Raw genomic sequence first — 15939 nt, forward strand, 5'->3', positions numbered from 1 at the left:
TAATAAACAAGCACTTTATTGGCACTAAGTTTATCATCTCAGGGTTTAAATGGATATTGATCCATCTTTCGGGACTGAATGACCATAAATGTTGATGGATATGCTTGTCCAATATTATTTGAATATTGGTATTTAATATTAATTGAATATTGATAAACTGATATATATGCATAAGTTGTAAACTTAAGCATAGTTTGTTTTTACCCCAATTTTCATCTCAAATTCCATACTAAAATGATTGCTTGTTTGTTTGTGTGTTGAAATGATGGAAAATCCAAGTCAGATTTGTTTATAAACACACATGCAAACATAGTGATTGGAGTAATCCTTCTATGGAAGATATTCTCTAAGTTAGTTGTACCACAATCAACTTGACTGTTTCAAGCCATGTAGTGACTTGAGTTATACACAATATATGTTATGATTTCTATTTAGATTTAGAATGTGAGGTCCGTCGAGGACTTGTATATCCAAATCTATCACAATTATTTGATCTGCCAATGATTAAATATGGGAACATAATTTTCACGTATACCATGAGGGTATGTTGCTTGGTCTCTGCGTGAAACCATTGCTACAATCTCTCATTATCTCACCACCTTGCTTTCATAAAGAATGCATTTGTGAGAAAATGATATTACTGTGGAAAATACCTCTCACGAGTGAACAGGAGAAATTCTCCATAATTGCCACCTATGCTTTGACCCAATTTGAGTGTTAATACACTCTGCTTAGAACTTTTGGTCTGGATCCAGTTTAAGGTGTATAGCAATTTTGAGGAGCATATGTCGATAATTTGTAGTCTTTGTATAATTGATTCAATGGAACCAATACAACATGTGAAATATTAACCCTTTAGAAGTCTTATCTCATTTCCCACGATGATAGAGTTATGGTATTCCAATGATCCAGTGCCTAAATTTATGTGCACATGTACTGGACTTTTGAATGTTGAACATTCATAGGCTTTGGATTTGAATATCCATAAAGTGTCTAACAACATGTATGATGTTGATTTACATTTACTATTTTGGAGGATGTCTCCCCATATTTTCGTGGATACTTTTAATAAGCTATATCCCTACTGACCATACTTCTCCCCCTCTTATTTTAATTTGGGAGTTGAGTGATTATGTTAGATATCACTCTTTTTGGCACATAAATTGTAGGAATTGGATAAGATGACACTTTTGATAAGCAAATGTATTTAGCAGGCTATTTATAATGTGTTACAAATAAAAGATGTTCTGAACTATGGTTCAGATATTCTTTGGTATGTACGTGGATGTGAGGATTGAATGCGTGTAACATTCATTTTGGATTCCTGGCATTCTATGTGTGGTATTAATCTCCTCCTAATGCTTGGAATTATCCTCAAAGTGTGATCAATATACGGGCTGTGTATAAATCCCCAAAAGAGACCTAAGGTATTATATGAATGACGGAGAATAATACCTTATGTGGGTCCCTAATGCCCATGATGTATGTTGAGGTGGTGATATCGGTATTTGCAAAACATATCCAACACGCAGATGGGAAATATTTGGCTGTGGCCAAGTTTTCACGTACTAATTGCAACGGAGGGAGCCGTATGATTGCAGTTTTATGAATTTAGATTATGCGGTGTGTAAGTCCACATATTACCAACTTGATGTTGATAAATTGAATTCTATTTGGATGGTCATACAAATGAGTTATCTTGATAAGAGATTCAATTAAGCCATAATTGGTATGAATAGAGAGACTTAGTGATTTAGTTCCCAAAACCAAATAATTCCATATGAATGGATTTGATCCTATTTCCAGAAAAATTTACTCTAAGTTAAAAAATTAGAGCAATAAATTTGGTAAAATTGTGATGCCTTATGATCAGTAAGGAACACATGTGGGACTATTTGCAAATGCAAGCATGAGCACTCTAGATAGTCCGTAAATGGCTGAATATGACCAACTTATCTTGAATGTGTTCAAGAAATTTAATGGCTCATTATATAGAATTTTAAGGTAAGAGTGCCTTAAAATTAATTCTCTTGTGACACATGTGGTGCACAAAATCTGTGGATTTTGAGAATGTATACTATGACCAACAGAATAGTTTTTCTTATCATTCATAAGTTTGAATGACCAAGATTGAAAAATTATGTTATACGCAACATGTCATTCGGGATTAATGTATGTTCATGTAATACATCCCATATTAGGAATTTTATCAATATTTAGTTTCCATGTCCAGTGTATCAAGCTTGAGTGCTAATAGTTTATCATTACTCTTAATAATAGGTTTCGATATGGAACCATACAAATGGATGTTATGAAAATATATATGGGTATTTGTAGAATACATGAGTGCATCTATGATTAATAATGGAATACCCATAAGTAGAGAATATATCTCCCATATTTGTGGTAGTGGTGGTCCACTAAATGAAATTCCTTTTCTTTTCGATTTGATCCCGAATAAATACCATGTATGAAGTACATGATATTAATGATGGATAATATACTACACGTAGTAGTATAATATTGAACTAATGATAATTCTAGGGATTATATGGATACCTTTGTAGGTATCATTTATTGAAGTGAGTTTCAAATTGACCCCCAAGAATTCGCTTGCCTCCAAAGAAGTGGAGGTATTATTGAACCAAATATTTGATTTGGAAAAATAATGTGTACATGAAATGTACAACCACACATTATGCAAATGTGAGATTTGTCATTATGGTCTCTTTTAAGGAAAGTGAAATTTTATGTATGAGATCCATTGTGTTGTAAATTCCATGAACTGAAAGTTCTATTCTTTGTTGATAACTCTACTGGGAGTTCAAAGAATAAATGGATCTTGCTCCTTTGGATACTCAGACTTGTAAAATCTGAATGGAGGAAATGTAGTAACACGCAAAGGTGTATGTGTGGTAATGCCAATAATGGATTTGATACTTTGATTAGGGTAGAACTATGGTAGCATTGGTGCCATGAATCTCCCAATGATATCGTTGATATCAAGTGCCCATATTGGAGAGTAAATCCCATCCAATGCGAATTCAAAAAATTCAATGTTGGAAACATTAGTCATGTCCTACATGAGTAGATCATGTATTTTAATGAATTTACTCAAGGAGTAAATTATATAGCATGAATATATTGTTGTGCAAAATTTATTTAATCGAGTTGATACTTGATTAGAAGGGACTATTTTATAATTGATAGGTGACAAAAGTCACTGCATATGTTCTTGACTCCACTCTTGTGAGAATAGATGATCTGATGATCATTGCCAAAACATAATCTCTGTATGTGACAAAAGATAGTCACAAAAATATGTTGCGCCTTTTTTGCTATTTATTTAAGCAAAATTTGATGCCTAAATTTTGAATTCAAGATGAGTCTTGAATTATTCTATGTAGAATCTTGTACATTCAAAATGTGACTTGAATTACAAGTATTGTGAATCTCATCTTTGATAGGTGATGAAATCGCTGCTATTATCAAGTGTGACTCGATCATCATGTACTAGTGAGTTAACACATCAAAAGATAATCACCAGCATGGTGTAAACTTTGAAGTAGTGGATGAGAAACTCGTTGCTATAGGTATAGTTTGCATAATTGCAATAAATACCTAAAGCTCCACTGATATGTGTTACACTAGAAATATTATATGGTCACTTGGGGAGTAATCACCATGTGAAGGCAAGATGATTCTTTCAACCAAAATTAAGGTATATGTCAATAGGCAAAATGCATTATTTATATTTATGTGGGAATGAATGACTTGATAGTCATGTTTATACAAATTTTTCATTGTATGAAATTTTGGATACACACGTTGAAGGTAATCATCATAATATGTAGACCTCTTAGTGATGAGCAAGTGACTTGTTGCCTAAAAGCACGGTTTTTGAGCAAATAAATTCTTAAAAAAGAACTTATAGATCGCATCACCTTGTGTTGTTCCAAAGATTTAGTTAAAATTTGGTTAAACACTTTGAAGGTAGAACCTAACAGCAATGGAGCATATGTAATCGGCATGATTTCAATATATGCTTATTGCCATTACCTTGTGTTTATACCCAATATATTTATACCTTAATTTTAATTTTGCATCACCTTCTACATGATGTAGAATATTGATTAAGTATTTAATTATGCAAACAAAATAATTGCACATGAAAAGATTGTTCTATAGTCAATGTGAGATCTGCGGATCATGATAATGCATAATTATTGTGGTTAGTGCCGGTCCTAAGATTTTAAGGGCCCTCTGGTGAATTCATCGCGCCGGCCCCTCTAGACTATATATAAATCTTATAATATATATAAGCGCTAATTTTTCTTGCCAAGTGAACAAATCCAGTGATATATTTTTAATTTAACATGTTTGATTATCGAAGAACAATGTAGACTAAAACTAATATGATTACCTTAAGGAAGAATAGAACTCCATAATATCCATTGCTTCTCATAAAAAGATAGTTCTTCGGACGTTTCTTGATGCAAAATCATCAAGGATGGTATTGAGATCAATAGTGTTCAATATATCCCTCTCGATGGTGCACAATTAGCATCCAAAAAAAAACCAGAGATGAACCACAAGAGCAAAATCAGCATCCACAAAAAAGCACTAGCGTCGCAGCCTCGCAAGGAAAAAAAACCAAAGCGGTCGCCGAGCAATGAGGCGAGGCGTTGACCAGTGGAAGCACGCACTCACCGGCAGACAGGCAGAGCGAGGCGATGTCGTGGAGGGGCAGGGTGCCATCGCGCCGACGAGTGGCCAGGCCCTGTGTTCAGATCAGGTGGAGGGACCGGAGAGGAGGGAGGCGGCCAGGCACCGCGTTCAGATCAAGCGGAGGGAGGCGACCAGGCGCCGCGTTCAGATCAGGCGGAGGGATCGGAGGCCAAGCGCCGCGTGCCCATGGGTCGGTTAGGGGTCTCTTCGTGGTACGGGCGTACAACCGGGAGTCTCTATATAGGTATACAGTATACCTGGGTCTAGGCCCCTCCCTCCCATGAGCTCTAGGCCCGTCGCACCTCCAACACCTCTCCAGGGCCAGCACTAACTGTGGTAATTATAGCATCCTTATAACATTGGTGCTAACTATATACCTGATGATATATATAGCTAATTTACAAGACAACTTGTAAATCAGAACAATCAAGAGATTGAATAGTAATATTCAGAATAATAATCATGCTAGAACATGTAAAATAAGTAGAAGCCTGTAGGTTTTTTATTGTAATCGGAGGCAACTTCTAAGTTCTAACAGGGCCAAAATGGGGTGCAACCCCGCCTCGCTGTGCTGTGCAGCATGGCCTAGGCCAGTGATTACGATGGCGACCATGACGTCCTGTAGGGCGTCGACCACAGCGTTCGAAGAAATGGCTGCCCCTGCTGCATAAGCAGAGTTCAGGGCACCTTTCAGTGCTTCAACACCGGCCACCAAGAGGAAGTACGAGGAAACTATCCTCCATTGCAAAGAATTGCAAGTTTCTAGGATGCATCTTATCCAAGAAATATGAGACCTTCTAGCCTCCTCCTTTTATGCTCAGTGAAGAACAAACGTGGCCAAAAAATTTGATCTAGTGGCGCTGCCACCGATTTCGCATGCGTGCGCCGCTGTTGGCACTTGCGTGCGGGTGTTGCTGTGATGCCGCCGTGATGGAGCGTCTCAAGGAGACGAGAGGTCGCAGGTGGAGCAGAGGCCTGTTTCGGGCTGCCGCCGCCGCCGCTCGACGTCGACTGTGGGCGCAGCCGTGCTGGTAGCCGCGAGCGCATCCGTGCGTGGCACGGGCGAGGCCGCCGCCGCTGCATGCTAGGCGCGGTCGCAGCCGCTCTGCAGCATGCGTGCCGAGCGCAACCGCTCCGCAGCGTCAGGAAGGCGCCATCGATTCGCGTGTCGCTGGAGCTCCGTCATCTATCGTCGCAGCCCCGCAGGTCGCGAGGCCAGTGAACGGGGCCGGCGTGAGCATTGAGGCCCGCCGAGCGCTGTCGACGAGAGTATAGGCATTGCCACCGAGGGGAAACTTCATAAAGGTAAGAATATCATAAACGCTGACTGATTGTTTTTATGTTCTTCCTTTTGTTTGGATCTACTCAATGGAGAGCGAATGTTCTTGAACAACGTCCAGAACAGCAACTCCGCTCCTTGATGTCAGTGACAGAACGATGCAGCGGGAGGGCGCTCCAGGCTTTCGATGTCTCTTGTTGGTGGCCTTGTCTCGCTCGTTAGAGAGCAAAAGTAACGTGTTAAGAGTAGAAAGAAAGAGAGATTGGAATAATGAATCTGATGATTCTCTTCGTCGATTAAATGAATGGTGTAATTATATATTTATATTATATATTTATACATGGGGAAAGGACATGCTCAAAAGGCATTATGTCTCTTGGAAGTTGACCAAAGGTCCACATCCTTTCATGAAAAATCCTCTACAATTATCTATAATATTAATTGATCACTAATAATGTGTTTCACAACAAGGTCTTTGCAAATTTTACCGCATATGATTAATAAAAAAAACTGAAAAACAAAGCGGGATGATGACAACCAGGACCGTCTCGTGCGCTTGTATTTCTCATATGATGGGCTGGTGCTAGCTTGAAGATGGTCTGCTTAAAAATCATGGAAAAGGACTGTAAGAGTAATGGACAATTGGCCATCGTGCCAATGGCCATGTTCTAAACGTGCTGCCATGCAGGGGCGGAGCCGAGGCTTTCCATCCGGACCAGCTGACCCTGACGAAATTCCGCTGATCTCATAGAAGTGTTGCTGACCCCTTCGTGTAATGGTGATGACCCTGGTGACCAGCATTTCTGCTTTGCCCCTACTGTCATGGCCGGATAGCCCCGCTCGACCCTCCGTGGCTGGGTAGGTGCCGGCCTGTGGCTCAATTTACATCTTTCCACACAAAGGGTGAGAATGTCTTTGCAGGTGCGAATCCTAGGAGATCGAATGGCGCAGACAAAGGGGGTGTTTGTCAGGAAGAGGTTAAATTTTAGCTCCTGTCACATCGGATGGTTGGACACTAATTAGGAGTATTAAACATAGTCTAATTACAAAACTAATTGCACAACCCCTAGACTAAATCGCGAGATGAATCTATTAAGCCTAATTAGTCCATGATTTGACAAGTGGTGCTACAGTAATCATTCTCTAATGATGGATTAATTAGGCTTAATAGATTCGTCTCGCGATTTAGCCTAGAGGTTCTGCTATTAGTTTTGTAATTAGCTCATATTTAGTCCTTCTAATTAGCATCCGAACGTGTAATGTGACAGGGTTAAAGTTTAGCCCCTGCCATCCAAACGCCCCCAAAGATGAAGCAGACATGGCATACTTTGAAAGCGACGGTCATGGAGTATAGCATAACACCAGCAGTTTGCAAGTTTTACCGCATGATACCTACATAAACGGTGTTGATCATCATGAGAGGCTGGAAGATCGTCTACTTTAAATAATGATAGCGTGGAATCTCTCTCCCTCTCTCTCTCTAGCTCTCCCTCTCTCTTTCCCTCCCCCTCTCCCTCTCTCTAGCTCTCTCTCTCCCCCTCTCCCTCTCTCTAGCTCTCTCTCTCTAATATTCCTAAACAAGGCCCATTAATATCATCACCTTTTTTTTTCTTAATCCCGGTTTGCAGCTGCTGGAGCTCGTGAAGATTTCATTTTACAAGCTAAACATCGGATCCCTTCAACCCAGGAAACAAATTAGTATCTTGTGTGGTCCAGAATGTCTTTTACGAAACTATTGGGCATAGCTGGATGTCTTATGGACCATATAATGGTGCAGGAGACACTATACCAAGAAACAAGTCCAATACTTAAGACAAGTGCTTGACTATAAAAATCCATGTCAGCTATGGACAAGTTCAGAAATCAGAACCTAACTTGTACATAACTAGGCTCTTCATGTGCTCCTATACACATAATATAATATTTGTTGTGTTGGGCCTACCCGTCATACTCTGCATGTCTTTACCTCTCTCCACTCAGCATTCACCAAGCTCACCTTTCTCACTCCGCCAGCTCCCACGCAAGTGGGATGTGTCAAGCCATACAACCGTCTTTGGGCTTGCAATGTCTTGCCATCGCAATCCGGTGCTATCTAAGTTTGGGTCAAATCTTTGGGCCATTTGCCAACTTTGAATAGGTTCAGGTAGAATTTACGGTTTGTTTACCATGGTTGCGCTCATGGCGGATTTAGGGGCGGGCAGTGGAGCATCCTTTAGCCTCTCCAAGATTTTTGAGAAAGAAGAAGAAAAGGAAGGAGAAGAAGAAAGAGGAAGGAGAAGCCTCTCCTAAATTCATGAACTGCATCCGTCACTAATTGCGTTGCATCGTTGGATTTAATTTTAGAGTTTTATTCCACATCATGTGATTGATTCCTTACTTACCATCAGTCACTAAAATTTACACTATAAATTAAATTAATTATCAGGATTTGGACACTTGACAGCAGTAGAGGAGAAAATCGACCCCCCCCCCCCCCCCCCCCCCCCAAAACAAGAAAAAAAACAGAAACCTATGAGGAGGAACATTTGGAAGGTTCTCAGTCAAAAGGTGCGTGCTGAAGCTACACTACTCTTCAGTCTTCTCCTGGATAGTTTTTCAGTACCAACTACCAAGAAAGCTATCCACAAGCGATTCGATCTCCTCCCATAGCTGTTCCCAGAAGCAATCGCAGATGAGCACCGCTACTCCTCCGGCCACCGGCGAGAAGCCTCAGCCTCACGCGGTGTGCCTGCCGTTCCCGGCGCAGGGCCACATCACGCCGATGCTGAAGCTTGCCAAGGTCCTCCACGGCCGTGGCTTCCACGTCACCTTCGTCAACACCGAGTACAACCACCGCCGCCTCGTCCGCTCCCGTGGCGCCGCCGCCGTCGCGGGCCTCCCGGGGTTCCGCTTCGCCGCCATCCCGGACGGCCTGCCGGCGTCCGACGCCGACGCCACGCAGGACCCGGCGGCCATCAGCCACGCCACCAAGCACCACTGCCCGCCCCACTTCCGGAGCCTGCTCGCCGGGCTCGGCGGCGGCGGCGGCGCCGTGGCTTGCGTCGTGGCGGACAACCTGATGAGCTTCGCCGTGGACGCCGCGGGGGAGCTCCGCGTGCCGTGCGCGCTCTTCTGGACGGCCAGCGCCTGCGGCTACATGGGCTACCGCAACTTCCGCCCCCTCATCGACCGGGGAATCATCCCGCTCAAAGGTACGCTCTGCTGCTCCGGCGCTCCGCAGCCATGTCCGATCGATCGAAGGGAACGAAACGATCTGAATCTTCGCCGTGCAGACGAAGAGCAGCTGACGAACGGGTTCATGGACATGCCGGTGGACTGGGCGCGGGGCATGAGCAAGCACATGCGTCTCAAGGACTTTCCGACCTTCCTCCGCACCACGGACCCCGACGACGTCCTGATGACGTTCCAGCTACACGAGGTTGAGCGGTCGGAGTCCGCGGCGGCCGTCATCGTCAACAGCTTCGACGAGCTGGAGCGGCCGGCGCTCGACGCCATGCGTGCCATCATCCCGGCCGTGTACACCATCGGCCCGCTCGCGTCCGTCGCCGAGCAGGCCGTCGTCCCCACCGGCGGCCCCGTCGACGCGATCAGCTCAAGCCTGTGGCGAGAGGACCCCACCTGCCTCGCGTGGCTGGAGGGCAGGGAGCCCCGGTCGGTGGTGTACGTGAACTTCGGCAGCGTGACGGTGATGAGCGGCGAGGAGCTGGCGGAGTTCGCGTGGGGGCTGGCCGGCAGCGGCCACGACTTCCTGTGGATCGTCAGGCCGGACGTGGTGCGGGGAGCCGGCACCGCCTCGGCGGCGGCGGCGGCGGCGCTGCCGCCGGGGTTCGCGGAGGCGACGCGGGGCAGGGGCCTCCTGGCGAGCTGGTGCGACCAGGAGGCCGTGCTGCGGCATGGCGCGGTGGGGCTGTTCCTGACGCACAGCGGGTGGAACTCGACCATGGAGAGCCTGAGCGCAGGCGTGCCGATGCTGTGCTGGCCCTTCTTCGCGGAGCAGCAGACCAACTGCCGGTACAAGTGCGCCGAGTGGGGCGTGGGGATGGAGGTCGGGGACGACGTGCGGCGGGAGGCCGTGGCGGCGAGGATACGGGAGGCGATGGGCGGGAGCGAGAAGGGGAGGGAGATGAAGCGCCAGGCGGCGGAGTGGAAGGAGGCCGCCGCGCGGGCGGCGGTGGAGTCGCTCGCGAACCTTGACTCGCTGATCGACGGCGTGCTGCTCTCCGGCATGGGTGGTCGACTCGCTACTCGCTAGCGAAATGGCGTGAACGGTGGATGGCGCCTTACGTCATCAACGAACATGCTCTGCTGCGCGGTGGATCAGGGTCACAGGAGCCGCTGGAAGGACGGTGAGGTCGTCTGAAAAACTGAAATGGTTGCGTTTTCCTGCCCACTTCGAGACGTTGTGATGTAAGCGTTTGGAAAATGTAGTGTTCCCCTTTCGTCGTGTTGCTTAATCGTGGTCGACAACGCCGTCTGCCGACGACTGCCACCGCTGCGGTGTTGTTTTAGGGCCTGTTTGGCAACAAGGTGTTAAAGTTTAACACCCGTCACATCGGATATTTGGATGCTAATTAGGAGTATTAAACATAGACTAATTACAAAACTAATTGCACAGATGGAGTGTAATTCGCGAGACGAATCTATAAAGCTTAATTAGTCCATAATTTGACAATGTGGTGCTACAGTAACCGTTTGCTAATGATGGATTAATTAGGCTTAATAGATTCGTCTCGCGAATTAGCATTGGGTTTTATAATTAGCTCATATTTAGTTCTCCTAATTAGCATCCGAACATCCGATATGACACTGTTAAAGTTTAACACCTCATATCCAAACACCCCCTTAGTCATCGGAGAGCACTCTGCCGGCCCGGGGGCCTGTTTAGTTGGGAATTTAGGTGTAACAAAGTTTGCATTTTGCTATAAATGCGCAACTGTAGTATTTCGTTTGTATTTGTGAATTATTATCCAAACATTGACTAATTAGGCTCAAAAGATTCGTCATGCAAAGTACAACAAAACTGTGCAATTAGTTTTTGATTTCATCTACATTTAGTACTCCATGCATGTACGGCAAGTTTGATGTGATGGAAAATCTTCTTTTTGTATAGTGTTAAAGTTGGGAATTTGGGAGGAACTAAACAAAGCGTAGGTGCGTGGCCATGATCCAGGATATTTGCTGGCCAGCATCTGGGTCATTCAGCACCACAAAGTCGCAACAATTTTTAGGCCTAGGTTGACCTGTTCCTCCGTTTTCCCGTACAGCGCAACGAATTCAGATGCTGAACAACTCCTGTGCAGTCGTGTACGAACAGCGTTCATATTCTCAGCCGAACAGTAGTCACTGGCAGTGATAAAAATTTCGGCCAAAATTTCCCGAAATTTCCATCTTTTCGGTGGTGATTGAAATTACTATCCATCAGAAAATTCGGAACTGTTCATAGCCACCTTTTTAATCGTGGATTTCAGCCAAAATTTCGTGAATTTTGGTGAGGATCGAAAAATGGGCGAGAACGAAATTGAGAACCCTGATCACTAGTCACAGGCTCACAGCATATGTTATATATGTTTTTTTCTCTACAAAAGTTTGTGTTCAAAACCTTTATCCATATCAAACGAGGAACTCTGCCACGTCATCCAGCGACTTGAGCGTCTTCTCGTAGAAGAGGTAGGACTCGTAGACCTTGGGAGTCCGCACGAAGCGATCGAACTGCACGGCAAACGGACAACGCCGAATGTGATGCCAAATTGTTTGATGAGAAAATTAAATTAGAAAAAAACCCCGCATTTTCAGGTGTCACATGGAACCCAATCAACTCCACAAATTGACAGGTACCCACCTCTGTCATGTTGTTGACGAGCTCGTTGGCGACGCGGACGTAGTCGGCGCGCCGCCCCGCGGGAACGCCGGCCATGGCGGTGGTGAGGTCGAGGTCGAGGTACTTGGACTTGAGCCGGACGTAGAAGAGCACGTACTTCCACGACATGGTCTCCAGCATCGGGCGCAGCGTGCGCATCCCCTCCGCCGTCTGCCGGATGCGCGCGGCGGCCTCCTCCGCGGTCAGCTCCGGCTCGAAGAACCGCTCCCGCACGTACGACTTGGTGCCCCACCGCGGCACGGTCCCCGGCGACGTCGGCGCCGGCACGAACGCCGCCTCCGCGGCCATCGCGGGCGGGGGCGCCGCGGGACGGCGCGCGTACAGCGCGGCCGTGGCCGCCAGCGCCGTGGACGCGGCCACCGCCAGCCGCCGCGTCGCGGACTGCGGCGGCGGCGCCTGCTGATGCGGCTGATTGTCCGAGCCACCCGCGGTGGCGTTGGGAGGCAGGGGCCGGCGGCGGCGCGGCGAGGGGGATGACGAGGTGGAGGAGCAGAGGATGAGGTGCTTGGCGAGCGTGGCCATGGCGGAGCTGAGTGGACTGGTGCAAGTCACGGTGTGATTAGGGGGTGTCGCCTTGGTGGCTAGGACAGTAGGAGATCGTTTTTCTGAGGTTGGAGGGAAGCGCCGGCGCGTTACAGATATTATCCGCTATGGAGCTCTTTGGGCCTTTGAATGTGCGCGCTTTTGCTCTTTTGGTTCAGAAATGGATAAGGAGATTTTGGACACGTTTGTTCTGAAATCCTGAACAAACTTTCAGAATTCCTCAGCAATGAATCGCAAATATTTTCCAAGAGTCTTATCATGTTCAGTTAGGTGCCCCGGAAATATACTCTCAATCTCTATTGCATTTGTCTTTCACTATATATCATCGCACCTAGATGTACTCTCCAAGCCATTCTTGCTGTAAATAAAGATAAACATCCCATGATCGGATAAGTCAGATATAATTCATTCGCATGTGGATTGGGAAGTTCATGTGTTTGAAAAAAAATCATCTTAGTAATATTACATATCTAGTCACCGTTTTCATTAATTTTATATAATTTAACAGTGAGCATGTAATCATGATCAACTCAGTTAATCGTAATCAATTTAACAAATAGTACATATGTAATCGTAGAAAAATAATCATCGCAGCAGTGTTTTGGGCAGTAAAACACAAAACAAAGTTTCAGTGTTTTAGCACAAACCAAACTTGCTGATTTTCCACATATACAAAGTCCCTGCACACAGACCAAAAGCACACACACATATCGGAGGGAAAAAACAAATAAATGCTGAACAAGTAAGGCAAACCGAATCGGGAACACGATGAGTTGTCTTCCGAAGTTCAAGTTAACCACCATAAACCTTACATCTTCGTTGAGAACGCTTTAAGGACGTGACTCTCTTTCAACTCCTTCCTTTGAGTCGTGTCTCTTTTAACCACTTTTGCTGATTCGAAGAGATGATTTTTTTCCCCTTAAGGTAAGACGATAAGATCGCAATCCGAATAAACTTGCTGTTGCTCACCACAAGTTTGAGAGCTAGCTAGCAATGCCTAGCCATCTAATGCTTCACCTCCAAGAGTATCAAATGCTCCACGAGTTGCTTTGATGCCAACCACACATGCTCAAGCTATGAATTATTCTCTAGTGCTCACACACAATTACTTTCTCAATCCAATTCAAAGATTTGCACTTAAATCACACAAATCATGTGATTTTACTTTATATTTTGCAAAGGGAGTGTCTACCTATTAACTGCTTGATTTTTAGCTCTCACTACTAGAAAACTTGGCATTCGTCCCGAGGCTTAGTACCGGTTGGTTTTTGACCCGGTATTAATGTGAGAATTAGTACCAAGTCTAACGGCTAGTTCCCTAGGAGCCCCCGTGATCCCCTTTAGGTTGGGGGCTCCAACCGGTACTAAAGGTCACACATTAGTACCGGGTGGACTTCATAGCTTGAGCTAATGTGCCTGAGCCCGGTACTAATGGGTGACCTTTAATACTGCTTGGAGCCCCCAACCGGTACTAACTTCCCTCCTATAAATCAGACGTCTTCTTCCTCCCGCTCGAGCCATTTCCTCCAGCTTGGGCTTCATCCATTCATGGCGAAATAGGGGAGATGTTGCCGGATTATTGACCATTTCGTGGGGATTTCACTCATTAAAGTGTTCTAAAGGTTAGAAACTTCATCCTTCCTTGATACATGGTTAGTATACTAAGTTTTATACTTTAGATCTAGAGTAATTTGTGATTTTTAGAATAAGGTACAATGGAGAATTTTTTCATTTATATGCATGTATTATTCAGAGCTCATATTTGTGATTTTTAGAATAAGCTACAATTGTTTGGATGCTATGTTTCGTATTAGTCAAAGAAATTGATATGAGGTTAGAGGAATAATTTTATAGTTTAGTCCTTTACAAATATGTGCTAAATAAATTATAGGGAAAAATATAATTTGTTCATATTTTAGTCATTTGCAAATATGAGCGAGATAAATTGTGGTATATAGAGATAATAAGATGAAATAGAGGTATGCAATTAGTCATTTTTAGAATAAGCTACAATGGAGAAACTTTTCCATTTATATGTTATGTTTGAGCTAAATAAATTGTGGGAAAAATAAAATTTATTTATAGTTTAGTTATTTGCAAATATGAGCTAAATAAATTGTGGTACATAGAGATGGCTACTGGTGCTGGAGGTAGTGGCGATGGTGGGGGCGATCGTCGTTCCTCTCGCGGCAAGGGGAAAATCATAGTTGGCCCTCATGATAAGCCGAAGAAAATGAGCACATGGGAGAGAGCAATGCTTCGTTATTTGGAAAGATGTCATGAAGATACTGTTGCGGCGGGTCATGAACCTCCTTTTGGTGGTTGTTATGCTCCACCGCTAGTCCCGGGGGTGTCAAGTCCACTTAGTACTACCGTCGCAGGAGGCACAAATAAACCACAGGATGAGGTTGGATAAACGAACCTTCGTCTTCGCCGCCCAAGGATGCTTAAAGTCCTCCTAGATACTACTCAGTGGATGGTTTGTCATAGTGTATCATATTGTTTGGGTCTAAAATTTAAATTTGTGTATTTCTATCTAAACTTTCAGCAACATTTGAGTTTGTCGTAGTGTATCATGTTGTTTGGATCTGAAATTTAAATTTATGTATTTCTATCTAAACTTTCAGCAACATTTGAGTTTAATGAAATTTGTATCATGTTTGTTATGTTTCATGTATAATTCTATGAATGATTAGAATATCTTTGGTTCGGTAATACTTTGTAGATGGATCGATAATAGATGTACAGCGCAGAGAAATGCTCCATGGAGTATATTAATGGCTTGTGTCATTTTCTCGATCTGGCAGAGTCCAACAAGCCGCCAGCTGGTTTCATTTGTTGTCCATGCCAAATTTGCACAAATGAGAAGGATTACTCATCCAGAAAGACTATTCACACCCACATATACAGTTCGGGATTCATGCCTAATTATTTTATTTGGACCAAGCGTGGGGAAAGAGAAGTTATGATGGAAGATGATGATGAAGAAGAAGACGATAACTACATTCCTGACTAGAGTCAAGGAGCTGCCTTTGCAGATGTTGTAATGGACGAGGCTGAAGAAGAGATGGTTGCAGAAGAAGGTCCTACCGATGATCTAGGTCAGGTATTGCGAGATGCAAAGGAAGACTGCGAGAATGTGAAAGAGTCGAAGAAGTTCGAACGTATGTTAAATTATCATAAGAAATTGTTGTACCCAGATTGCAAACAGAGGCAAAAAATTTGGGTACCACATAGGAAATGCTACAATGGAAGGCAAAAAATGGAGTTTCTGACAAGAGTTTTGATGAGTTAATGAAATTCATAAAGAACATGCTTACCGAGGGAACGAATTGCCGTCCTCAACGTACGAAGCAAAAAAAGTTGTTTGCCCTCTTAGTTTGGAGGTACAAAAGATACATGCATGTCCTAATGACTGTATCCTCTATCGCAGTGAGGAATATAAGAAATCGGAGGCTCATCCTATATGTGAAGCGCCGCGTTATAAGATCAGGCGAGATGACCCCGGTGA

At 44.4% G+C, this 15939-nt stretch overlaps 2 protein-coding genes across 2 annotated transcripts; one reads left to right on the top strand and one right to left on the bottom strand.

Moving 5' to 3' along the window:
* The first annotated feature begins 8517 nt into the window (after window positions 1-8517).
* On the top strand, window positions 8518-10550 carry LOC101770993 (7-deoxyloganetin glucosyltransferase). The gene is made up of 2 exons (XM_004952826.3): window positions 8518-9198; window positions 9280-10550. Exons 1-2 carry the CDS (start codon window positions 8679-8681, stop codon window positions 10257-10259), a joined length of 1500 nt encoding a protein of 499 aa, XP_004952883.1. The 5' UTR covers window positions 8518-8678; the 3' UTR covers window positions 10260-10550.
* Window positions 10551-11378: 828 nt separating this feature from the next.
* Window positions 11379-12508, bottom strand: LOC101771660 (photosynthetic NDH subunit of lumenal location 2, chloroplastic). Its single transcript, XM_004952828.4, has 2 exons — window positions 11847-12508; window positions 11379-11716 (listed from the first exon to the last, which is right to left on the bottom strand). Exons 1-2 carry the CDS (start codon window positions 12405-12407, stop codon window positions 11618-11620), a joined length of 660 nt encoding a protein of 219 aa, XP_004952885.1. The 5' UTR covers window positions 12408-12508; the 3' UTR covers window positions 11379-11617.
* Between the last annotated feature and the right edge of the window lie 3431 nt (window positions 12509-15939).

The sequence above is a fragment of the Setaria italica genome, chromosome I (genome assembly GCF_000263155.2).
Source record: "Setaria italica strain Yugu1 chromosome I, Setaria_italica_v2.0, whole genome shotgun sequence".
In the NCBI taxonomy this organism is placed as follows: Eukaryota; Viridiplantae; Streptophyta; class Magnoliopsida; order Poales; family Poaceae; genus Setaria; species Setaria italica.

Bases quoted from the DNA above. Each gene is read 5' to 3' on its own strand.
- LOC101770993 (XM_004952826.3), top strand. From the start codon at position 8,679: ATGAGCACCGCTACTCCTCCGGCCACCGGCGAGAAGCCTCAGCCTCAC. The intron at 9,199-9,279 runs GTACGCTCTGCT...TTCGCCGTGCAG, and splicing joins GGGAATCATCCCGCTCAAAG to ACGAAGAGCAGCTGACGAAC.
- LOC101771660 (XM_004952828.4), bottom strand. From the start codon at position 12,407: ATGGCCACGCTCGCCAAGCACCTCATCCTCTGCTCCTCCACCTCGTCA. The intron at 11,717-11,846 runs GTGGGTACCTGT...TTTGCCGTGCAG, and splicing joins TCGTCAACAACATGACAGAG to TTCGATCGCTTCGTGCGGAC.